Raw genomic sequence first — 25,666 nt, 5'->3', positions numbered from 1 at the left:
ACAAATAGCCCAGCAAGGATGAATTGATTGGCACAGGGCTACACTGGATGTTTTCTAGAGTATAGGAAAACAAGGATTTCGCCACCGGTGGCTTGGAGGGTTGCGCTGAATCCAGCCGTCCCACCTGTCTGCCATTTGCCGATACAAGGCCAGCGCTGTGCACTCCTTTCAAAGAGTCTCTTGTTCAGAGGGAAGGGAGCGGGTTTTCTCCCATGCCCTGAGCCTGGCATTTGTGACTCCAAAACCAGCCAATGGGCACCGGTAGCACACATTTCTGAGCATCCGTTTAGGGGCAAGGGGCATCTCTGGTTTGGAACGTGGACTGCACTTGCCAAAAAAGATGTGCGTTGAACTTTCCCCCTTCCCCCTTCCTCCTTCACATTCCCCTTTCTGCTTTGTTCATTTAATAAATGGCTAAAATCCTGTTGTGCTACTATACAAAAGGTGTATGTTTTGGAGATGTCTTGCCTCCAGAGAAGCGGTCTCCGTAAACATTACCGGTTGTGTGCTGAGTCACACAATATTCAGCAGATAATGTCTACAGAAATTTCTGAACTCGAGGCAATTCACTTCTGAAAGCTCCTCCTTTGACATGGCATAGCAGGTATCCTTCAGTCTCGAGAGACGATGGTAACGTGCTCTGTATGGAGGTCTTGGAACAGCATCTAGTGTGGCTGAGGAGGCCAATTTGGGAGTGACCATCCCTTCCACGCTGTGTATGGCAGCACAACAGGATTTTAGCCCTTACGTATTCGCTTTGGAATACTGTGTTGTTGTTTTAATGACTCTTATAGAACGGTGTCTACTGGCCTTTTTAAAAGCCTCACTCAGCTGACTTGCATGCTGCCTGGAGAAGGTGTGACTGGGAGGGTCTTTTCTGGGCTGGGCTGACTGTCAGTCTATCCAACACTAACCGATAGTCCTCTCCTGCCTCTGAATTCAAAGAGCCCCATCTCTTTGCTCAGTGCTTTTTCCCTCTCTAAAGTCTGTTGCTGAAAGCAGTCATGTTTGTTAGTTTTCTAATGAACTGTAAGTAAATATTTTTATTCATTCTCCTACTAATGTCTCAGACTGAGGTATTGATACTATAAGTGCCAGTGAGTGAGGAAAGGGACACTCTCAGTAACCATTCTGCCACTCCCCATCCATGCACTGTGCATGAGCAGTAACACTAAACTACACAGAGACAGCTCCTTAACATGCCCTCGTTCCATCAGGATTCTATGCTCAGAGCGGCTGACAAATCAGTGGGGATGAGCCAGTTGTTGTTATTTAGTTGTGCCTGACTCTTCATGACCCTATGGACCAAAGCACGCCAGGCCCTCCTGTCTCCCACTGCCTCCCGGAGTTGGGTCAAATTCATGCTGGTCGCTTTGATGACACTGTCCAACCATCTCATCCTCTGTCGTCCCCTTTTCCTCTTGCCTTCACACTTTCCCAACATCAGGGTCTTTTCCAGGGAGTCTTCTCTTCTCATGAGATGGCCAAAGTATTGGAGCCTCAGCTTCAAGATCTATCCTTCCAGTGAGCACTCAGGGTTGAGTTCTTTCGAAATGGATAGATTTGTTCTCCTTGCAGTCCAGGGAACTCTCAAGAGTCTCCTCCAGCACCACAATTCAAAAGCATCAATTTTTTGCCGGCCAGCCTTCTTTATGGTCCAGCTCTCGCTCCCATACATCGCTACTGGAAAAACCAGAGCTTTGACTATACGGACCTTTGTTGGCAAGGTGATGTCTCTGCTTTTTAAGATGCTGTCTAGGTTTGTCATCGCTTTCCTCCCAAGAAGCAGGCGTCTTTTAATTTCATGGCTGCTGTCAGTTACTGCCCTCAAATCTACAATCTAAAAAGACACAGCACCACAGTCAAATCAAATGAACTCGATGGGCTCCTGCTTGTAGTGTTATACAAGCCATATCTTGGTACATCCTATTGGCTAACTAATATTGTCAGGTCTCACACACCGATGTGTCAAAGAGCTGCTGTGTTTTCCCCAGTCTCCAGGCAGGGAGAAAAATCTCTGGGGAAGCTGTGCTAAGAAGGAGAACTTGTGTCTTGTGATGGATGGCTTTAGCCTCTAGAGACCATAGAACAGGAAGAAGGAAGCTTTGAGTCTCTTTTTAGCCGACTGCTTCCACAGCTCATTGGCCATGTTGGGTGGGGCTTTTTGAAACTGAAACCCAAAACATTTGGAAAGCCATCAGCTTCCCTACCCATGCTGTCAAAGCAAATGATGCAATAAAGCCACCCTCTTAACATCTTTGGAAGGGAAGAAATGCTGCAGAAAACAGTGAGATGTATTTCTGAGTAAACACAGATGGTAATGATTGGGTGTTAAATTTCTTAAGTCTTTAATGTGTTGCAAGGCTTGTGTGTGTGTCTGTGTTTGTGTCTTCTTTCTTGTTCATAGTAGACTGATTTTCATGTGGGCATCTTGAATGTTGCCTTAACAGATTTTATACAGGACGATCTTCCTCGTTGGTGATCACGGCCTTGGGAAGGAGTTGAGAGACAAATTTAGAAAGATTTCCTAGAAAAGGAAGAAAATGTTTGTGTTTGATTTCCAAAATCCACTTGTTTTGTTCCTTTAATAGTCGTATGGTCTTCTTATCCCAGATGCCTTTGTCCCTCCCCTTCCCTCTGCTTTTCCTGTTCTACTTTTCTCTGAGAGATTTCTGGTGGGGGAAAACCCTCTAAAGCCATCCCAAAATACAGTAGGTAAAAGGTCTTTCTTCGTTCCTTCAAGCAAACCACTCTAGAATATCAAATTCTGTGCTTGCTGGCATTCTCCGATTCCTGTTGTGATAGATTCCCTTTGGCTCAGCTTTGTAGGTAGGGATGTAACTACTACCTGTCATGTAGCAAAATTTGCTTTGGTAGTGAAGGAAAACACACGCCAAGCATCAAAAGTCTTAAGAAAGGAAGGAAGCTGTGTCATCCTACATTTATGTATAAATATGTTGTGTCAATGCCATGCACGTTTTGTGTCGCTCTTGAAATATTATGATGACCTTATGGTTTTAAGCAGGCAAGCTTTGTTCTTCCAATTAAAAGTTCTGTTAACAAATATACCAGGTTGCATAGGGCTAGCGTGAGAAACCTGTAGCCAGTCCAGATTATTTTCAATGCATTGAAATGGGTCCATCCCATTTTAAACCCCAGTTGGCAGACTCCAGGTCCCATCAGCCCCAGCTAACATGGCACATTGTTGCAAATGATGGGAGTTGGAACACACCTGTGTTTTGAGAGCCACCGTTTGTCCCTATAGGGAAATAGCTGAAATTCCCCTTGACCCCAGGCCTTCCGAACCCAGCACCTGAGCAGCGAGTCTACATTGGGGCCAGAAGCGTAGACTGTTCCATTGTGCGTCTGTTGTTTGTGTGTGTGTGTGCAGAGCGATGGGAGACAAACTGAGAAGTAAGAAACATTTGAAAGCCATAACTTTTAAAAATTGTCAGTTGGAGATGGGTCAAAAATGATGAAATGAAGCCACTAATATCCTTTCCTTCTATTGCAGTTCTGAGATGTTTTCCTGAAATGATGTACATGTGTCGCCTTCTCTTTTCCCTGCAGGCCATGGCAACCATAAAGAAAGCAGTCCTTTCCTCAACAACTCTGACCTTAAAGGAGACTATTATGACAGGAATTTGGCCTTATTTGAGGTAAGGAAAAAGTCATTGTTGTCTTCAGTTGGTTTTATAAGTAACTTTTTAGGCTTGTGGGGTGGAACATCTGTCAAGCAACAACTGGTCCGTTCTAATTTGGGATTGTCTCCTCAGACTGACCGTGAGGGTCTGCATTTTTTTCCCAGGCTTGTGATTTGGGTCTTTCTATGCACACCTTATAAGATCTATCCAATTCTTCAAAAAACCTCTGGTTTGTGAATGCGGGATATTGTGCTTCTGTAGCCACGATTCAGAAAGCCAGGAAATGGCCCAATATTGCTGCATAATATCATGCCCACATTGCCAGCAGGAAAAGGGATGCTAAACCTTATCTAGCAAAGGGCAGCCTGAATATTGACAACACCAATGGCGGCGGTCTTGATGGTCTACAGAATAGCCTCTTCTAGGCAGTGTAACTTAAAAAGAAATCCTAACTCGAAAACCTTTTGCCCAAACATCCCCAGATTTGACACAGAGGAAGAGCTGACTTTCTGCTACATCAGTGTCAAATTCGGTGCTGATCTAAAGTCCAGTTTCATAGTTACAGTTTGTTTGTTTGTTTGTTTGGGGTACCCCTCTTTTTTGAGTTGGCTTATGGAAATCTGAATCCTGCTATCAGCACAATGTATTGCTGCCCTCCTGGGCACCAATAATCCCTTAGCGTGGTCCTTTTCATCTTTTCGGTGGCTGTAAACTAAACTAAGACAGGTCTATCAAGAGGCTGTTCCTGGGGGAGTGTATGTTGATGGCAGAAATCCAACAAGAGTCATTTGCCATGCTGTCTGGGGAATTCTGGGAGTTGTAGTCTCTGTACATCTCTAGGGTGATGTGTGTGTGTGTGTGTGTGTGTGTCCGTCCCGCCCCACTCAGAACCTTGGGCATTGCATCACAGAGTAGAATCACTGGCCTTTCTTAGCTCAGCACAAGAGAAGACAGCAACCTGGGCATAAAGGACACCTATGTCTACTAATGGATTCTGGGGAGATGGGTCTTCACAGGTTTGTGTCTTAGCAGTGCAGTGATTATTGAGGGGCAGGGAAGGAAGACCAAGAACTTTGATATGGGAGAGGGCTGAACCACCATTGTTTCTTCAATCTCTTGGAGAACATTATGCCGAAGAGGGTCCGTGTTTGGTGGAGAGCATCTCCATTGCATGGAGAAGGTCCCAGGTTGAACCACCCCACCCACCTACCCCAAGCTTTGGTGAAAAGGCTCAAGTAGGAGGGAATAGGAGAGACTAAACCCTCTATACAGTGTCCAGAAGCAGCTGCCAACGAGAACGGGCAAAATGGTCTATTGGTGGAGATGTCCACACTTCCATGTGCCTTTTGCAAAGCAGACAACAGTGCAGGTCGTGGTACCCCATTGCAACCCACAGATCTTGTCTGACTTTGGACACAGGCTCAGGACTGGTTAGGACATGAATGGGAGACCACTAGGGAATGCCAGGGATCTGAAGAGAGAGAGAGAGAGGACTGGGAAAGGCTCCTGCCTGAAATGCTAACACCCCATTGCTGCCAGTGTCCTTGTTGACCTTGCAGCCTCTTCAAACTTTTTCTCAGTAACTGGCTGTCGGGGGTGGGGGTTGACTGCCGCTGTATGGTTGGTCCCCTCTTAGGGATGGAACATTTCCAAAAAGGTCCAGTTTGTTCCAGGAAATAAAACTACACTTAAAAGTGGTTTTGTTTTATATTTTCTTATAAAACTTGGGTGTAAACAGCTTATCAGAATTCTGGTGTTCTTTAGACATGTAAAATTTCTGAAAAATTCAATTTTCCAGTGGAAAATTTCAAAAAAATTTTCCTGGGAAAAAAAGTATTTTCTGGGGTTTTTTTCTGGGGAAAAAATGGAAATTTTCAGAACTTTTACATTTCTATACCCTCTTTCCTGTTCTTCTATTGTTGGTATTAATATTGCAAACCATGTTGGGTCCTCTTGAGGAGAAAGGCATGGTATAAATATTTTACATGCATGCACCCATCTATATATGCATGCATGCATCCATACAGTCATTGCATTTGACAGCAGTGTTACAAGACTCCATGTGTTTTTGACATAGGCAGTAGACTTTTGGGGAGACCCTTTGAGTCCGCCTGTAGACACCTGCCCAGAAGCATAGCATCAGGTTAACGCTTTTTGTATTGTTGTTGTTGGACAAGGACAAACTTGTTGTGAGCTTGTTGTGAGGCTTGAGTTACTACATCTTTTCTGTTTGGGCATGCAATATGGATCTGTCCCTGGCCATCCCCTTTTCTGCAAAAGAGCTGCTGGTTGTGATGTTAGCAGGGCAATGAGCCCGTTCTGGGTTTTGGCCTGAACTTTAAAAGACCTGGCTAAGGCATTGCACCTGTTTTGAACTTCATAACAGTAATTGTCTTGTTTCGGCATCCTGTGTTTGAGTCCATTGCATTATTTTCTTGTTGGATTTGTATACTGATCTACCATAAATCTAGGGCTCCTTTTTAAAGGATGCAATGCTCACCAGCTTGAAATCAATGAGTCTTCATATATAATTGGACGTTTGATTCATTGATTAAACTCAGCAGTCCTGGATAAAATAGAAGCACTTACAGATAGGGAAAAGATCATTGGCTGACATTAAAGGCATTTCCATCAAGAACATTTACCGAGTTTTATGTTGTTTACAGTGACATTTTAATTGTTCCATTGTATGTTTTGTTTCTGGCTTGTCTTTAAACCTGATTGTAAGTTGCCTTGAGCACTGTTCCTCAGTAGAAAGGTGAGGATGAAGTATTGTATATAAACCTAAGAAAGTGGATATGAGATGGAAGGTCTCCGGATGGTTGCTGCACCTTAAATCATCCTCATCTTAGAATGCCCGAGCTGGAAGGGACTTTATGAATCATCAAATCTGGGAGGCCCAGTGAGGAATCGAATTCTCAACCTCTCTGCAGCCAGAGACCTAAATGACCTGAGATATTTTATTCAATTGGAGGTTTTGAAAATATTTTTATACCAGATTTTAAGACCTTCCCAAATCCATTTGGGTGGCTGACGGCGTAATGTGAGACCAAGCAACCGGCGCTGTTACCCAGGTTCCGAAGCAGTTCTGTATCTCCACAGAAACAGGTTTTGATTTGATGCCAAAGTGAGGTGTTTTTATTTGGGGAGGGGGGTTAATGATGGATGCTAGCTAGCCACTGCCTTTCAGCATCTGAGCGAGACTTTTGTGTCTTGTGCAAACAGTTTCCATAGCGATGGCCTTTTGATTCTCTTGCCGTGGGCCCAGCGGGTTTCCCTTTGGTTTCTTCCAAGCATATTACAAAATAATAACAATATTTTTTAAAAAAAGATTGGGATCCCAGGGGAAAAAAAAGCCATGAGGTGTAAAAGCCAAAAATCTACAGCTGACTTTTATTAGATCTGACCACAACAAGAGCCACAAAGGGTAACCTGTTCTCTTTTGGGTTGGTCATAGTTGTAGAGTTTGGCTTTTACCTCAGTATGTTTGCTCCTTTAGAAATGTGCGGGCCGCTGTGAGGAATGTGCCACTTCGCTCCTGCCTTCCCACCACGGTTGGCATTTTCGTTGGCCTCTTTCTGTTTTGTGGCAGTTGTCTGGACAAGTTGGCAAACCAGAGCAGTGGATGTTTGGTGGCCTTCCTCCTGATTCGTGAGAAGCTCCTCGGCGAAATTTCTTTCCTGAGCCCTTTCTTCTGTGCCTAGGAATAGCCTTTCCACCTGGGCAGAGGGAGACAACTGTGTCAGGAATAGATATCTTATCAGAAGTGTTGAAAGACTGTCCAATGCAAAAGGCAACTGAACGATGGGATTTATTATATAAATGGCTTGAGTCACCAGATAGTACTTGAATAACATAGATTAAAACTAGGATGTAAATGTAAGTTAAAACATGGAGGGCAATCAAACAGAAGAAAAGCGGAAAGTCGAGTTGATATTGCAACATGAATAGATTGGATGTTAGTACATTTTGTGTTCTCCCCCTCCTTTTTTCTTCCCTCGGATCCTCCTTTACCTTCTGTACCTCTTACCTTAAATTGTTAATTTTTTAAAAAGTAGTTTACCATTCTCTTTTTCCAGGGGTGCCTGTGGACTCTGCAGCTTGCCCAAGGCCACCCCGGCTGGCTCTTCTCCTGGGACGCATGTTGGGGAATTTAACTCCCAACCTCGGATACCCAGCTCCCTGAGTTAGTGTATGGAGCTACTAATATAGAAAGTGTGTCTACGAGTGCACCAAATATTACGTTATCTCCTGCTTATCATCATCACCACTGTCGTGAACGTATTTGTCTTCATTGCAGGAAGAGCTGGACATTCGACCAAAGGTCTCGTCTCTGCTTGGCAAGCTGGTCAGCTACACCAATCTCACTCAGGGGGCCAAAGAACACGAGGAAGCGGAAAATGCAGAAGGCTCAAGGAAGAAAGTGTCAAAAGTATGTAGCTTCTTTCCGTGGACGGCTTAACGTTTTCAGAAAAGACGGGGGGAAATCTTAAGTATTGCAGATGCCTCCAGAGAAGTAACAATGTTAAGAGTGTTTCAGTAACAGCAAAAAGAAAAAGCAAACTGTGGCATCCTTTTAAACTAGCAAATGTGTATCCATGGAGCTGATTTCTTCTACAAAAAAAGCGGATGGATTGGGCATCCATAAAAGCTGGCATTGGAGTAAAACTTTAAGGAATCCCAGAACTTTTGTTATTGGCTTTTAGAACACTGACTGTTAGGCTAGGAAAAAGTGTTTTGTCTTGAACACCTTGAAAATGGAGGGATTTCATCGGTAAAAGTGATTTCCTCCTACTGATGATGCAGGGGGCCCCTTTTGCACCTTGTCAGACCCAAACAACCTTCCTTGGAACAATTAACGTAGATAAATAACGGCCAGATGAGATTCATGGTTGTTGAATTGGCTGGTTCTGACGTCTCTTTGTGCTCCTCTCCAAGACCTTTGAGGGCTATGCTCCTGACACTTCAAAAGTATCTCCTCCAAATGGCAGGTGGTGCTCCCAAAGACACAGAGGGTGTCTGATTTGCTATTTTATGCAGCTTTGGTTTCTGGTGGGCTGGGAATTATAGGTCGTCAATCACTTCTGCTCACCCACCCCCCACAAAAGAAGTTATTCTCTGTTCTAAGACAGGCTGTACAAATAACAGATTTCACAGAGAAAGAGAGAGAGAGAGAGAGAGAGAAACAAATGGAGCTTTTTGCAAATTCTCAGTGAATCCTGTGCCCCAAACCGATGGAGCAGGTTTGGCGAGGCCTGAAATGCTGAAGCGAGAGGCCAGGAATCTAGATACGGTTTGTGCTCATGTTTCGCCTCTGCACACATCATGGAATAAGAGCCTCTTTGGGTTGTGTTGCTACGAAGAAAGCTCAATACGTTTTAATTTCAAAGCATGGGGGGATATTGATCCTGCTGCGGTTTGGCGTGAACGGCCCCTGTTCTGCGTGGGAGGGATTTCGACGGAGGTTTTAGTCAATTTTGTCCCCCTTGGGCTTTGTTGGAGAGCCTGCTAATCATGAATCGTTCTCCACATCGGTAAACAAGAGGCGTTCCTGACCGTAGCGCAATTGGCTTCTCTGCTATGTCTGTCTTTTCCACCTCAACAGACCATTCCTGTCATCATCCTCCGCTTTAAAAACTGGAGGCAAAATGGTTCAGAGAAACTGAGGCACATACTCACCAGATTCGGGGGCGGGGGAAGGGCAGCTTAGCATCCAGAAATAAGAATTGCTGCCCAGGGCCGTGATCTGTGCCGATTGCTGTTTACTTATTTGTTGGCTGGTTGGCAAGTCCCATTGATTTCCAGCCCTTGGCCAAGGAAGCTCCCGTCTATATATGTGGCTGCCTCCTCCTCCCCTTCCCAGTCTTTGGCCTCACAACAGTACCTGAGGGAAGAAGAGGAATGGCACACCATTGGCTCCGTTTACAAATGGGACTTTTGTTTTTAGTGGTTTTAAGTGTGTGTGTGTGTGGCATTGCCAACTCCCATTGAGTCTCCATGGCCAGCGGAGATTTGGACCCTGGTCTCCTGAGTAGAGATGGGCATGCACCAGATCGTTTATTGGCCAAACAGGTGTTTGGTACTTCAGAGCCCGGCCTCCCCTGGCAGGCGCCCACTCAGGGGCCAGGCCTAGAGGAGGCGGGGCAGTGAAGGTGGGGGCTTTGAAGCGCCAAACCCCTGTTTAGCCAATCAATGAACTGGCAGAAATTGCTCATCTTGACTTCTGAGTCCTTAGTCTGTCATGCTACCCACTACACAAAACTGGATTGTGTGTGTGTTTGTGTATGTGTGTGTGTGAGAGAGAGAAGGTGTGTTTGTGTCTCCCCACCTTTTAAACATATCTAATCGGGTTAAACACAGTGGTCTTTTCCACACTACTGACAGTGTAGACCAAAGCCCTCCTCTTAAATATTGTGGCCGAACAGTTATTTGAACCCTGGTGTCTCTGTGGTCCTATTTTGAGACTTTTAACCACTACTTCAGACTGCCTGTAAAAATATAGTTTTGATTCATGGATGGCTCTGGTTTTGATGCCCCCTCTGCTCTTTTCCAGTCACCCAACATGGGCACCCTGATGGGGGTATATCTGCCGTGCATGCAGAATATTTTTGGGGTCATCCTCTTCCTTCGGCTGACGTGGATGGTCGGAACGGCGGGGGTTTTGCAGTCCTTCCTCATCGTCTTAATTTGCTGCTGCTGCGTGAGTACCTCCCTCCGCTGCACCTCGCCTCTCCGTGCGATGCTTTCCGGTCCCCCTTGTTGCTTCATAAGATCTCTTGCCTCAGCCATGCGAGGATTCTTGTATCCTGAGATAAAAAGGAAATAGCTGGTGATTCATTCTGCCCGTGTTTGTAGCCTTGGGAGGGCTGCTAAACTGGGCAGAGCTACGTGGTGGTGCTGCGGGTTAAACCACAGAAGCCTCTGTGCTGCAAGGTCGGAAGACCAGCCGTCGTAAGATCGAATCCACGTGATGGAGTGAGCTCCCGTTGCTTGTCCCAGCTCCTGCCGACCTAGCAGTTTGAAAGCATGTAAAAATGCGAGTCGATAAATAGGGACCACCTCAGTGGGAAGGTCACAGCGTTCCGTGTCTAGTCGCACTGGCCATGTGACCACGGAAACTGTCTATGGACAAACGCTGGCTCTACAGCTTGGGGATGGGGATGAGCCCCGCGCCCTAGAGTCAGACATGACTGTACTAAATGTCAAGGGGAACCTTTACCTTACAGCCTTTCTGAGTCTCTGTGTGTGCCTTAATTAGAACCCTGAGGTCTTTCATGAGAAAAATCATGGCTGCAGAGAAAGTGGCCCGAAACACTGAATGCTGAGAACAAAGGAAGAAGGGTGTCTCTGAGCATCAGCTGAGTCCAGGGATATGTTCTAGTGCTAGTATCACAAGCAGATATGCTCCTGGTTTGCCCCAAAACTTTCTCCACTTACTCAGTCTCACTTAGTGGTCAGAACATCTTTGTGTTGTCGTTCTTGTTAAACAATCAGGAGTTAGAAGTCCTTGCCCAACAAACCACCTTCTACGAGATCTAGCAGTTAATTGTCATGTATCTTATGTCCAACTCCGGTTTAAAGTAGTGTGTTTTTTCTCTCCTCCCTTTCTGTCCTATTTCCAGCAAAGTTGAAGCTAGTTGTAGAGATAAGGCTGGTCTTTCATGGACGTCTGTAGAGGAAGGCTGGACACAATAATAGCATGGTGTCCACCCTAATAGATAGACAAAGAGGTGGGAATGATGAAGGGTAGCGGGTGTTGGGCACACGCATTGGCTAGAAAAGCCCATCCCTGCCAAGCTGGGGTATGACTTCCTTTTTATAGGAATGACGGGCATCCAACGCAGAAGGAACCAGGGCATATACAATGTTAGATTTTAGGAATCTGTTTGGCACCTTTTCCATAAATCAACCTCTGACTGGGGAAGGCTTGGATTTTCAGTGGCTGTCCAAAACAGAAGCTGGCTGGATAGCTCAGTGGTTGCAGAAACAGAGGCTGGGAGTCCGATTCCCTACTGGACTTCCTGCATGTAGAGACAAACTGTCTGGCCCTGGGCAAGCTGCACATTCTTAGGGCGCTTCCGGAAGAACGGAATGATAAGCTACTTTTGAGTATTGTACCTGAAAAAAGCCCAAAAAGGGTTGCCACAAACCAGAATTGACTTGAGGGCAGATGATGATGATTATCAGAAACATGCAGGAGAGCACATGCACGTAGATAGACATATCTTTGAAGAATGCAAGTGGTTTTTATCAATAATGCAATGTGTTCTGTGCATTTTCTGCATGCATTTGAGTTGCTGCTGTCATCCTATCAATTGTAGTAAAATAAGGAGGAAGTGATGTAGAGATCCACCAACGGAATGATGCATGCTCGTACCTGGGGATCTCTGTCTTAAGGGTAAACCATATGCGGTCCTCCGGTCCCACTGTGCAAAGCTTAACTGGCGAAATACTCTTCTTCTCCCATTCTTAGACCATGCTGACGGCCATATCAATGAGTGCTATTGCGACCAATGGCGTGGTTCCAGGTACGGCCCATCTCACGCGTTATAAATGCAGTTCTTCGTGTCTTTAGAGTCGTGGGTTGGGTTGACGATTGACGTGGCATCGAGGGAACGCCTCTCAAAGAAACACGGCTGTATTCCGTGAATCCTTACAATGGAATAAATCTGCCACAAGACTTTGGTTTTACATTTTTGTTTATGTTTGACATAAAGATTGGAGGCACATGTTCTTTAAGGCTGAAACTCCCTGGAGAGGGTGGCACTCTTGTGCATTGACTTTTGGGGGTCATTGGTAGAGGTCTCCTGCTAAATAACCTCCCTCGGACTGTGGTTCCCCAAACCTGGTTTTCCTGCTGGTGCCAGGCTTCAGAAGTCACGTACAGCAGGTCAGGTGGTCAGGGATGCTGGGGGGTGGTGTTCAGCACCATCTAGAGACTCTGGTTTGGGAACAACTGCACTAGGGTTTGCATGGAGATCTCAGAGAACCCAAATGAGTGACTGCCTTGCAAAACACATTTGTCAATGTTAATTTGGATAGGAAATTAGCCCTATCCAAAGGTTTCATTTCTGACGTGGTGGCGCTGCGGGCTAAACTGCAGAAGCCTTTGTGTGCTGCAGGGTCAGAAGACCAGCAGTCGTAACATCGAATCCACGCAACAGAGTGAGCTCCCGTCGCTTGTCCCAGCTCCCGCCAACCTAGCGGTTCGAAAGCATGCAAATGCAAGTAGATAAATAGGGACCACCTCGGTGGGAAGGTAACAGCGTTCCGTGTCTAAGTCGCACTGGCCATGTGACCACGGAAGATTGTCTTCGGACAAAACGCTGGCTCTATGGCTTGGAAACGGGGATGAGCACCGCCCCCTAGAGTCGAACACGACTGGACAAAAACTGTCATGGGGAACCTTTACCTTTACCTTAAAGGGTTCATTTCTGTCTTGGGCAAAATTCAAGCTTCTCCCTTTTGTATATTCTGGATTTTAGGATTTGACTTTTTTTTTGCCCAACTAGCCAAGGTGGGTGGTGCTGTGAAATGTATCCCATGTAGATCCCTGAGCTAATGTAACAATAATGATCTCTATTGCACAGGGCACAGATTCCCCCGAGGCAGCTCATTACAACCCTGTCATTCTTATCAGCATCCTGAAATCTGGGTCCCATTTGCACAGCAGAATTTCTCTTCCCCATGGTTATGAAAGTAACTTTACAAATGTAAAGGCACTGTGATCTCAGAGCTTTGATCGCACCCCCAGGCAATGCGTGCTTGAGTTGGCGTATGTTGGCGTATATCTGTTGCACCCAGTGTTAGGGATATTAGCTTGAAAATCAAGTCGCTTGAAAGCTGCGAGTCTTACTTTGAAGCATATGATCCTTTGCTGTCCTTAAGTAACCTGAGCAGCACCGATTTGGGGTGCAAAATACCAAGTAGGGGGTGGGCAGAACAGAGCCAAGCCACTCTCTATGGAATAGGCAATCTGATGGCAAGTCCGTCCAGATGTTTTAGATCACAGCTCCCAGAACTTCGGGCTGTTGGCCACGCTGGGGGATTCTGGGCACATCTGGAGGATGTCAGGTTGAGAAAAGCTGTTGTGTTTATTTGCATTTCCTCGCTAGTGGGCTGCTCAATGCAGTTATCAGAATGTTTATTTTCAGTGTGTACAGAGAAAAATAATAAGTGCAAAAAATATAAAGCCATGTTGACTTGCGTTATCTGTGAAATGTTTAACCTCTGGGCCCTGGGGGGCCTTTCTCTCTCTCTTTCTCTCTCTTTCCTCCCCCTTCTAGCTGGTGGTTCCTACTTCATGATCTCCAGATCATTGGGTCCCGAATTTGGTGGAGCAGTGGGGCTGTGTTTTTACCTGGGGACGACCTTTGCTGGCGCGATGTATATCCTCGGGGCGATTGAAATTCTGCTAGTAAGTGGGATTTGGTGGATTCTAGAAGGAAATGCCCTACGGAACATCCTTAAAAAGACGTTTGCTGTTGTAGAGATATCATAAAACAGAGTTCTAACCTTTTTTCCAGACATACATTGCACCCCAAGCCGCCATATTTCACCCAACTGGTGCCCACGACAGTTCCAATGCCACTCTGAACAACATGCGCGTCTACGGTACTTTATTCCTCACGTTCATGGCCGTGGTGGTCTTCGTCGGCGTGAAATACGTGAACAAGTTTGCTTCCCTCTTCTTGGCTTGTGTCATTATCTCCATCTTGGCCATCTACGCCGGGGCCATCAAATCCATCTTCGACCCACCTTTATTTCCGTAAGTTACACTTCTGCAAAATCTCTTCCCCGTAATCAACCTGGTCCTTGAAGGGTTTCCCTCTGGATTTATTTTTGTTTGACTGGGTACCTTCCCCCAGTGGGCTTGTGATCTGGAACAGGCAGTGGAGAAATGAAACGGAGAGCGAGAGAGAAGGAGAAACAAGGAGGGATAACTCTAAGATGATGGTGAGACTTTGGAAACCTATCTGCTAAAAGATGAGCCTGTTGCAGGCACTTGGGAGAGTGGAGACAGGACTCCCCGGGTAGAAGAGCTAAGAGATTTTGAGAGACTCCCTTCCTGAAATCTCTCTGTTCCCCAGTGAGACTGCCTGCAGTTGTTACAGCAACGGAGGGGGAAACGGGTTTTTCCAAAACCTGTAGAGTGTTGTGAGCTTGCCGATTTGTGCTGCAAAATATTTCTGAAGGAGGGGGAACTAAGACCAATTGGCTTTACAGAAGACTCACTCCTGGAACCGAGGGAAACTGCTAGGATGGGTTTGTCGATACAGACCAACCCTGCTCCCTGATCTCTTTCAGAGAGCCACATGTGTGGCTTTCTCCATGTGCAGAGGGACTTGTCTCTAAAAGGAAAAATTCCTGCTTGCGTTTTGATCCTACACACTGGCAAGAACTGACATTTCCTAGGCTTCTTGCCCGCTTTGAAATCCTATACATGAGCAGGACTGTTTTGTGCCTTTCTCCAACTAAGGGGAGGCACCTGTCTGTGTAGATTCAACATGCTGGCCAGGCCTCCCCATTTTGACTGGGTTCTTGCTCGCGCGGAGGACCAACGCATTAGCAGGGATGGTCCTGCTAGCTTTCTCTGTGGTCAAGATGATAACAAAGGAGCCAAAGGGCTCTTAAGAGTGGCGATTCTGTCCATACAGATAATGCCCGAAATGGGCTGGTGGAGGGCCAACACTTCAAAATTTACCAATGCAACATGGTCATTAGCGATTGGTTGCATTGATGTCAATCCTTCAGGTTCAGGTGCAGTCCACCGCTGAACGAGAATTACTATGCAAAAATGGCAGAAGAATCTTAACTGGCCTTGTGTTGGGTTCATGAGCTTCACTGAGATGTCTGGTTGGCCACGGAGGGTAGTGGGATCTGGGTTGGGTCCAGGAAAGCTTGTTTGCTTTTCTTCCATTTTAAGAAAAACGAAATCGTTCTGCACTTTTTGAAGAACACAATGGCCGAGAGGGGTGTGTGGGGGTAGGGGGTGGTCTACGTGACCTAAGAAATTTTCTTTTTCTGAATTACTGCTCTCGGAATCCCCGGGGAAGGATTTAGCCTCATAGAGTTGTAGTCAAGAAAAGAAAAAAACAAGGATGAATTTTCTCCAGCTGTGGTTTGATACCTGCAAAATGTAAGATATCAGAAAAGGCTGAACTTCTTTTCTCCCCAGGGTTTGTATGCTTGGCAACCGGACTCTTTCGAGGGACCAGTTTGATATCTGTGCCAAAACCACCGTGGTGGACAACGTCACCGTGCCGACCAAACTGACCGAGCTCTTCTGTCCGGGATTCAACGTAACCTCTGAAGCCTGCGATAAATACTTCGAGTCCAACGATGTGATGGAGATCGTGGGGATTCCTGGAGCCGCCAGCGGGATTTTGAATGGTACAGAGAAAGAACCGAATGGGGCGGGCTTTGATGTTTGCTTTCTTTCCCAAATGTTAGAGAAGGGCCTGAAGCCCTTTGCCAGAAGAAAAGGTGACCCGTTCCATCCCTGGCGTCTCCCATTTAGATCTGCTGGTGGGAAGGACTTTGGTCGGAAGAGAGAGAGAGAGCTGCTTCCGAGCACCGTTGAGTGAGATTGGGGTGGACTCACTCCAGAGGTCTAGGACTACGTGGACCTCAAACCTGGAACTTGGCCCTCTAGTGGCAAATATATATATATATTTAAATTCTTTATCGGTATTGGTAAAGGTAAAGATTCCCCTTGACAATTTTTGTCCAGTCGTGTTCGACTCTAGGGGGCGGTGCTCATCCCCGTTTCCAAGCCATAGAGCCAGCGTTTTGTCCGAAGACAATCTTCCGTGGTCACATGGCCAGTGTGACTAGACACAGAATGCCGTGACCTTCCCACCGAGGTGGTCCCTACTTATCTACTTGCATTTGCATGCTTTCGAACTGCTAGGTTGGCGGGAGCTGGGACAAGCGACGGGCGCTCACTCCATCGCGTGGATTTGATCTTACGACTGCTTGGTCTTCTGACCCTGCAGCCCAGGCTTCGGCGGCTTAGCCCACAGCGCCACCATGTCCCTCAGTGCCACCACCTTCCTTCCTTATTGGTATTGAAGACCCTTCAAAACAGGGAAGAATGGGATTTTCTGAGCAACAATGCTTTTTGCAAAAAAATGTAGATGGAAGGGTACTGGGGGCCGCATTTGAGCCCCTGGAAGGCCATGCGTCATCCACATATGGTATTTTATCCACCTCTAAGCTAAAGGAGCCCTTGTTGTTGTTCTTTAGTCGTTTAGTCGTGTCTGACTCTTCGTGACCCCATGGACCAGAGCACGCCAGGCCCTCCTGTCTTCCACTGCCTCCCGGAGTTGGGTCAAATTCATGTTGGTTGCTTCAATGACACTGTCCATCCATCTCATCCTCTGTCGTCCCCTTCTCCTCTTGCCTTCACGCTTTCCCAACATCAGGGTCTTTTCCAGGGAGTCTTCTCCCTTGGCCTCAGTCTAATATAACCTCCTGCATTCCTCTTTAAATCTTCCCTTTGTGAAGCAGCATTAGAACTAGACTCTTGCTTTATTTTGGGAAATAAAAGAAGGGCTGTAGCTCAGAGTCAATGTGTCTGTTTCATTCAAAAGGATCTGTCCCAAACAGCTCTGAGATGGACAACTGGGCTAGGGATCATAGTGCAAGGCCGCTTTCCATCTGGGCATGTTTAGCCTTGAGAAAAGAAGATGGAGGGGAGAGAGGAGAGCCCTTTTCAAATCCTTGAAAGCCTGTCCTGCAGGGGAGGGAGCAGATCTGTTCTCGATCATCCCGGAAGGCAGGGGACACAATAATGGGCTCAAGCAGCAGGAAGCCAGATTTAGGCTGAATTATCAGGGGGGGAAAAACTTCTTCACTGTTAGAGCAGTACGAGAATGGGACCCATTTCTTCAGGAGGTGGTGAGTGCTCAAACGCTGGAGGCATTCAAGAGAAACTTTAAACAACCACCTGGCAGATCTGCTTTGATTTGGGGTCCTGCCTTGAAGCAGGGAGGGACGTGGTGGCGCTGCGGGCTAAACCGCAGAAGCCTGTGCTGCAGGGTCAGAAGACCAAGCAGTCGTAAGATCGAATCCACGCAATGGAGTGAGCACCCATCACTTGTCCCAGCTCCCGCCAGCAGTTCGAACGCATGCAAATGCAAGTAGATAAATAGGGACCACCTCAGTGGGAAGGTAACAGCATTCTGTGTCTAAGTCGCACTGGCCAGGTGACCACGGAAGATTGTCTTTGGACAAACGCTGGCTCTGTGGCTTGGAAACGGGGATGAGCACCGCCCCCTAGAGTGGAACACGACTGGACAAAAATTGTCAAGGGGAACCTTTACCTTTACCTTGAAGCAGGGGATTGGACTCAATGGCCTTTGAGGCCCCTTCCCATTCAAGCATTCTATGATTCTGTGTTCCTAATATATTTTTAAATAGAGCCTCAGCAATTTGTGCTGTAGGTTATGTGGTAGAAGAAGGCATGGGCTCTGTTTCCAGAAAGCCTACAATCCAAAGTTTTGCACAGAGCGGGCGTGTGTGGAAACAACGGTGCGATTCTGCCTGTTTCTTTACTGTTCTTTCCAGCTGCAACATGCCCACACCCAGGCCTAATCATTACATGGTGCATTAAAATATGCCTATCAAGTAAGGAGTCATTATTTGGCATCAAACACTCCTCAATATTTAATAGCTTGCATTTCTTTTTTTTAAGAAATAAAAAGTGGAGACATTTTAAAGAATGCTTAATTCTGTGCTTGTTCCTCATGCCTGAGACGGGTCTGAGCCAGCCTGCCAGAATACCACATTTTGAGCCCAGCTTTGCAGCAAAGCGGTTGGCATCTAGCTTGTTTGCCCTTTGCCCCTGTAGCCAGGCAGGTAAAACAAGGAGGAAGCAAGTCGTAATGTGGGTTTGCAGAATTCAGAGAATCTCGGAATTCTTTTAGAAGACAAGTTTCTTGTTATCAAACCAGGCTTTTAAAGTGTGTGGGCAATGTTGACATTTAAGAGGAATTTCAGAATAGGGTCTTCCTTAGTCGGGAGAAAAGGAATAGGGGCCTGTGGTTAAACTCTGTGGCTTTCCCCGTGGCTAGCAGCAAAAGAACAAATTACACAGGGTAATTTAAACACAGATGGCTTTATCTGAGTAATTTATGCCTATTGCAGAAACTGGGTGTTCTTGGTACAGAATTTAAACTGCAAGAAAAAAAAAAACAAATTGGATCTATCCTGTACAGAGACCAAAGTCTCTCCATTTTAAAACTGCAGTAAATTTGCATGTATTATGTATCATCCTCTCTTTCACAACTAGATAGAGTTTGAACTACTTTGCCACGGATTTTATTGACTGTTTCACTCTGTGTTCCTGATGGCTTTGTTCATCTTGCCAGAGAATACCTGGAGCAATTACATGGAGAAAGGAGAGATCCTGGAGAAAGCGGGCCAGCCCTCCGTCGACGTGGTCGGACAGAAGAGCAACCTCCACCTCTACGTTTATGCCGACATTGCCACTTCCTTTACTGTGCTCGTCGGCATTTTCTTCCCTTCTGTGACAGGTGAGAACATGGAAAGGACGAACGTCATCTCTGGACTTCCACGCTTTGCGTTGTGATGGTTAAAAACATGATTCTGTGTTCTTTCCTTCAAAGGGATCATGGCCGGCTCAAACCGCTCCGGAGACTTGAAGGATGCCCAAAAGTCTATTCCCGTTGGAACGATCCTAGCTATTGTCACTACCTCTCTAGTTTGTATCCTTTAAAAGAAAAAAAAAGTGGGGATCCCGGAAAAATCTCATTGCATACATCACTGGAGGAGCAGAGAAGGAAGGGGATTTTAGGCGTGTCTTGTTTGCAGGGGTGGCACCAGTTACACTGGTGTGGCTTACTGCTGTGGCTCGTGGTGAGCGCGAGCCACATAAAGGAGGGGGAGACCCATGTTGATTATGGACCGTGGGCCATCAAGAATGCACACAGAACTTTTGTATGCATGCGTTTTATTTTATTTATATGCTTCCTTTCTCCCCATTTTGGGACCCAAGGTGGCTCATAACAAAAAAAAAAATTAAAAACACAATATAAATGACACATTAAAAAAAACAATTAAACATACATTAAGATTAAAACAATCAAGTATATATATTAAAAAAACCTGAAAAGCATTTAAAAATTTTGTAAGTTCAATGCCAGCGTTCCTGAGACAACTTACTGCTTAAAAGCCTACTTAAAGCAGAAGGCCTTTGCCTGCTGACGGGAGGACGAGAGGGAGGGGGCCAACCCTGACTTCCTGGGGGCAACACATTCCAAAGCCTGGGAGCCACCACCGAGAAGGCCCCGTCTCATGTCCTCATCAAGCCAGCTTGGTGGAAGCAAGAGAAGGGCCTCCCCAGAAGATCTTAGAAGCCGAGAAGGCTCGTTGGTGGAGGTTCTGTGCTTGAAGGAATGTGCCGTTTGGGGGACTTTTCCAAAATCAGCCTGGCTTCCTTAACCGAATGTGCGCCTTCAGATTTCAGTTGTGTCCTGCTGTTTGGAGCATGTATTGAAGGTGTTGTGCTTAGAGACAAGTAAGCAACCACTGTACAGCTCTTTTGCTTTTGCGGGCAAGAAAATGTGGCCTGTCCTTTAATTAATATCATGCCCTTTCTCTCTTTAGCGGTGAAAAGACACAATTTTCTGAGGTGTCGTATGTGTTGTTTTCTCATTGCGGAAGCAGCTTGTTACTGCCAGTTGTTAACACAAGAAGGGACTCTGCAATTCCATGTCAGCGTAGAAAACAACAGGTTGTTTAGCCATGGGTTCAGCTGAGAATTTGAAGCTCTACTTTTCTTTTGAGAAAAAGAGCAAGGTTCTAGCTCTCAGTGATAACTTACTCTTTTACTGCCTTCCTCACTTCCTCCAATCTCTTTTCCTTCCTACCTGCCTTCATCACTTCCTCCAATCTCTTTTCCTTCCTACCTGCATCACTTCCTCCAATCTCTTTTCCTTCCTTCCTTCCTCACTTCCTCCAATCTCTTTTCCTTCCTACCTGCCTTCATCACTTCCTCCAATCTCTTTTCCTTCCTTCCTCACTTCCTCCAATCTCTTTTCCTTCCTACCTGCCTTCCTCACTTCCTCCAATCTCTTTTCCTTCCTACCTGCCTTCCTCACTTCCTCCAATCTCTTTTCCTTCCTACCTGCCTTCCTCACTTCCTCTAATCTCTTTTCCTTCCTACCTGCCTTCCTCACTTCCTCCAATCTCTTTTCCTTCCTACCTGCCTTCCTCACTTCCTCCAATCTCTTTTCCTTCCTACCTGCCTTCCTCACTTCCTCCAATCTCTTTTCCTTCCTACCTGCCTTCCTCACTTCCTCCAATCTCTTTTCCTTCCTACCTGCCTTCCTCACTTCCTCCAATCTCTTTTCCTTCCTACCTGCCTTCCTCACTTCCTCTAATCTCTTTTCCTTCCTACCTGCCTTCATCACTTCCTCCAATCTCTTTTCCTTCCTACCTGCCTTCATCACTTCCTCCAATCTCTTTTCCTTCCTACCTGCCTTCATCACTTCCTCCAATCTCTTTTCCTTCCTACCTGCCTTCCTCACTTCCTCCAATCTCTTTTCCTTCCTACCTGCCTTCATCACTTCCTCCAATCTCTTTTCCTTCCTACCTGCCTTCCTCACTTCCTCCAATCTCTTTTCCTACCTGCCTTCATCACTTCCTCCAATATCTTTTCCTTCCTTCCTTCACTTTATCCACCTCCCTGTGTTTGCTTATTGGTTAGTTAGCTTGTAACACTTACATTGCATCCTTCTGCTGATAAATAATGGTCAGAGTAGCCAGCAAATACTACTAAACAGATTAAAAACAAAGTGTATGGATTTAATTATAAAAAATATAAAAAATGGATTGGACAGTGACACAAGTAAAATAATAAAAGTTCATCACAACAATTTAAAAAGCAGTTTAAAAAGGCCAGTTGCTTGTCTTTTTTGTCATGTTTCTGAAGCGTAGAGAAAAATATAGCAGTGTGTTTTGTGGTTACACCAAGCCAGCTATGACTTTCCATCCACAGTGGTGACTAATGTTTGCTTCCTCTCTCTGTTTATCCTACGACAATGGGGCTGACCTATGGATTTATTTTTATTTTGATATTTTTAGTGTCAACCTTGTTCCCTGGAAGCCAGGAGTTTACATGGTTGCTGCTATTCGATATTTTACGGTGTTCTGTTTTACAGTGTTTCATTTCTAGTTTTATTCCCTTCCCCGTTTGCTGCCTTGGGAATTTACATAACAGAACAGGCTTCTCAGTCTCCCAAATCAATGCCTTCACACCAACCTTGTGAGGTAGACTAAGCCTTCATGAGTGGCCCAGGCTCAGACTGTTCCTCTTTGGTGTGCAGAGACCTGAACCCAGAACTCCCGGCCTGCAACCAACATTTCCTATCTCTCAGCACCACAGTGGCGTTGCGCTGCATCTCACAAGATATTGCGTCTGAATTTGGAAGAGAGGGTCTGATGGGACATTGGGGGGGTGGGGGGAAAGAGAGAACAGAGTCTTGTGGAGCCTTGAAGACAAAGTTTATGCAGCTGCTGGGCTGCAACCCATGACAACTTGTTTGTCTTAAAAGATGCCACAGGACTCTTCATTCGTGAACACAACCAGCCACTTGGAAACATCAGAAAATGCTTTGTGATGCAGTGGTTAAACTGCAGTTGTTTAGTCATTGTGTCTGACTCTTCGTGACCCCGTGGACCAGAGCACATCAGGCCCTCCTGTCTTCCACTGCCTCCCGGAGTTGGGTCAAATTCATGTTGGTCGCTTCGGTGACACTGTCCAACCATCTCGTCCTCTATCGTCCCCTTCTCCTCTTGCCCTCACACTTTCCCAACATCTGGGTCTGCAGCCCAAACTCTGCTCACAACCTGGGGTTCAATCCCAGGGAGCCGGCTCAAGGTTCTCTCAGCCTTCCATTCTTCTGAGGTCAGTAAATTGAGTACCCAGCTTGCTGAGACCGGGAGGCAGTGTGTAGCCTGCATCAATTCAATTGTAAACCCACACAGAGTGTGGGTTTTTAGTGCTATGGGGCGAGATATAAGCAGCAGGCTTTTTCTTTTTGTTTTGTTTCTTAAATTACATTATGGGGGGGGGGAGTTTAGATTGTTTCATCAATAGATGAATGTTGTTTCTCATCGTCCTTACAGGTATGGCGATGCGGTCAACAAGAACTTAGTCGTGGGCACCCTTGCCTGGCCTTCGCCCTGGGTCATTGTGATTGGCTCCTTTTTTTCTACTTGTGGGGCAGGTCTGCAGAGCCTCACGGGGGCCCCACGGCTCCTTCAAGCCATTGCCAAGGACAACATCATTCCTTTCCTGCGGGTAAGTACACACACGGCCCCATTTTCCCTCTTTCCTGAGTGTGAAGAGGAGGAAATGGTTGTGTTGGGTTTTGTCCTGTATTTTTTTTAAGAAAAAGATCTGTAGATGGTGAGAAATCTAAAACCTTGAAAGGGGTCATCCCTTGAATGCCAAAAAAAAGAAGAAGCACTAGGTTTTGAGCTCCTGGGTCTGTTTTTCAGGCAGGATGTGGCCCAAAAGGGTGGGTGCAGGGGGAAACCAGGGCCTAGAGCAAATCAAAACAATTAAGATGGAATGGCAAGGTACAGTTTGCAGACTGGAAATTTCAGTTCAAATTGGGCTCATCAGGTATCAGGCAGGCCCCGAGAATATTCCTTAGGCTTGCCAGGAAAAGGAAAAACAGCAAAAGGGAGTATGGTTTGATTCTTCATTTGCAACTATATTAAATCCCCCTCTAAATATTAACCCTCAAATTCCAGATTCTGTTTCTTTTGAAGAGTTTTTTTCAGAGGCCATTAAAACAGAACAGATGCAAATGCTTAAAATGGGAGGTGGGGAGTGTGTTTGCCCCTCCCCACGCCAGTTCCCATCAGTCCTAGGTATAATCCATGGTGGGGGGTGATGGGAATTGTAGTCTGGAGCACCTAAAAATGGGTGGAGGAGACATATCAGCATAATTGGACTGAGAGTGCTTCTTGCAGCACCCCCCCCCCCAAAGGGTTTCACGTCCCCCGTCTTTGCTTTCTGTGGGTCTTTGAAAGTTCGCTCTGTGTTTAAGGTCAGACGATGAGGAAAAGGCTCATGGGGTTCCTCTGTCTCTCCTCCTTCCCAGGTGTTTGGCCACGGCAAGGCCAATGGTGAACCCACGTGGGCCCTGCTCTTAACAGCCGTGATTGCAGAACTTGGCATTCTGATCGCGTCTCTTGACATGGTGGCCCCCATCCTCTCCATGTGAGTTTTCAGATTCTTGCAGGACAACTTTCATTTGTGCTGCATGAGAACGGATTTGCACCGACGGCGATCGTGCACTCCACCCCCAGGGAAGACCCTCCCACTCGAATTCAGCTGAAAGATAGCCCTGAATTTGCAAGGGGTGGCAGATCCCGGGGAGAAGGGGGAGCACAGCCTCCAGCTTTTTTGGCAAGAAAAGCAAATGCGCTTCTCTTTGGGCTGTCCAAGTGTTTGGAAGGACACGACCACAGGATGGCCAAAATCCTGGTCTTTAGCATGGTAAATTGTGCTAGAGTCATCTCCCGAATCAGTGAGGATTTGGTGACTCGGTTTCTTTGTCAGGCCCATCGATTTAGTCGGGACTTACTTTATCATAATAAGTTGCAACTAGAGTAGGCCCATTCAACTTAAGGAGAAATAGACTCACCCAATCCACACGAATTCAACAGGTCTACTCTAGCGCACGTTATTGTGCTAAGCAATAGGATTTCAGTTGTTATCATTGTTTATTCTTTTTTCTTATTAAAAAATATGAGACATTTCTTTACTGGTATTATATAACAGGTACAAGTTTTAACTAATATTTAACTAAGTATCAGTTAAATATTGGTGTAATATATACGTTAATCCAAATATAGCCACTTTTTTTGCGGCTCTGATGGTGTCATTTCTGAAACCTGCAGCTGCTTATAATATTTTATAAAATTCCATGACGTTGTTCCCAGTGCCATGATGAGGATTATCATGAGGATGATGATTTATGTACTGCCTTTCTCCTGGCGTGGTGGTCCTTTTGAGAGGATGGCAGCAGTTTCTACTTTTATGGCTGCAAAATCTGGTTGCAGAATGTAAGCTTCTGTCTCCCCCTAGTGGTGGGCTCAAAAACATTGTCTTAAGCAAAAGTGCTTAGGGTGCCACCTGCAGGTAGGAGGAAGCAAATGTCACCGCTAAGCCTCATTGCTTGGAAGGTTTCTTTCTGGACTGCATTTCCCAGAACCCTCTCAGTCTGTGTGGTCAGCAACTCTGCTGACTAAGGGGCTTGCATCTATCAAAAGAACTTTTCTGAACTCTGGAAAAGAGTTCTGCAGTGGCCTTCTAAATAATACATGTATATACCAAGGTGGCGTACAGTATTAAAAACAAACAGTTTTAAGAGCTAAAACACAATAAATTGTTACAGTATTTAGAAAGAATTAAACAGATACAAGATTAAAACAGGTAGGTAGAAACAGTTCTAAAAGCACTTTATTGGTTGATTGCTCAAAACCATAGATCATCGCAATATAGTTCTTTAAAAATGCACTAAAAACAGCAGTACAACCACCCAATTTTAAGAACTCCCGCCTAGGCAGAGCAGGCGCAGCTGAGGACGGAAATCATGGCAAATGTATGTGTGATCTGTGCCAATGGACATTATTTTATTTAATTAAAAGAATGTTACTCCACCTTTCTCCTGAAAAAGTGACCCAGTGTGGCTTTCATCATTAAAAACACAATATTAAAAGCTAAAAATAGTAAATTATTCAAACATTTCAAAAAAAACCAAAATAAACATTATATTAAAATTTTTAGATAAAACATTGCTAAAATAATGAGTGTTACTAAAGTAATGTTCACCAGAGTAGAGTCGAGAGTTCTGACTCCTGTCCTCTGAAGATGCCGGCCGCAGAGACTGGTGAAACGTCAGGAAGAAAAACCTCCAGAACATGGGCAAACAGCCCGGAAAACCCACAACCGCCATCAGATCCCGGCCATAAAAGCC

General features: G+C 45.7%; 1 protein-coding gene across 2 annotated transcripts in view; it reads left to right on the top strand.

The window, feature by feature from the left end:
- SLC12A4 (solute carrier family 12 member 4) overlaps positions 1-25,666 on the top strand; it is a 54,711-nt gene that overhangs the window by 18,452 nt on the left and 10,593 nt on the right. For both annotated transcript variants that reach the window (XM_020805749.3, XM_072980675.2), the window contains exons 2-13: positions 3,571-3,659; positions 7,945-8,076; positions 10,198-10,344; positions 12,118-12,172; positions 13,931-14,061; positions 14,171-14,412; positions 15,823-16,037; positions 19,019-19,183; positions 19,277-19,375; positions 20,130-20,187; positions 22,800-22,974; positions 23,786-23,904. In XM_020805749.3, the coding sequence (XP_020661408.2) occupies positions 3,571-3,659; positions 7,945-8,076; positions 10,198-10,344; positions 12,118-12,172; positions 13,931-14,061; positions 14,171-14,412; positions 15,823-16,037; positions 19,019-19,183; positions 19,277-19,375; positions 20,130-20,187; positions 22,800-22,974; positions 23,786-23,904 (1,627 nt within the window). The remainder of the gene's footprint in view (positions 1-3,570; positions 3,660-7,944; positions 8,077-10,197; positions 10,345-12,117; positions 12,173-13,930; positions 14,062-14,170; positions 14,413-15,822; positions 16,038-19,018; positions 19,184-19,276; positions 19,376-20,129; positions 20,188-22,799; positions 22,975-23,785; positions 23,905-25,666) is intronic.

This window comes from Pogona vitticeps, chromosome 10, assembly GCF_051106095.1.
Source record: "Pogona vitticeps strain Pit_001003342236 chromosome 10, PviZW2.1, whole genome shotgun sequence".
NCBI lineage: Eukaryota > Metazoa > Chordata > Lepidosauria > Squamata > Agamidae > Pogona > Pogona vitticeps.
This window is presented reverse-complemented; position numbering and strand designations above follow the sequence as displayed.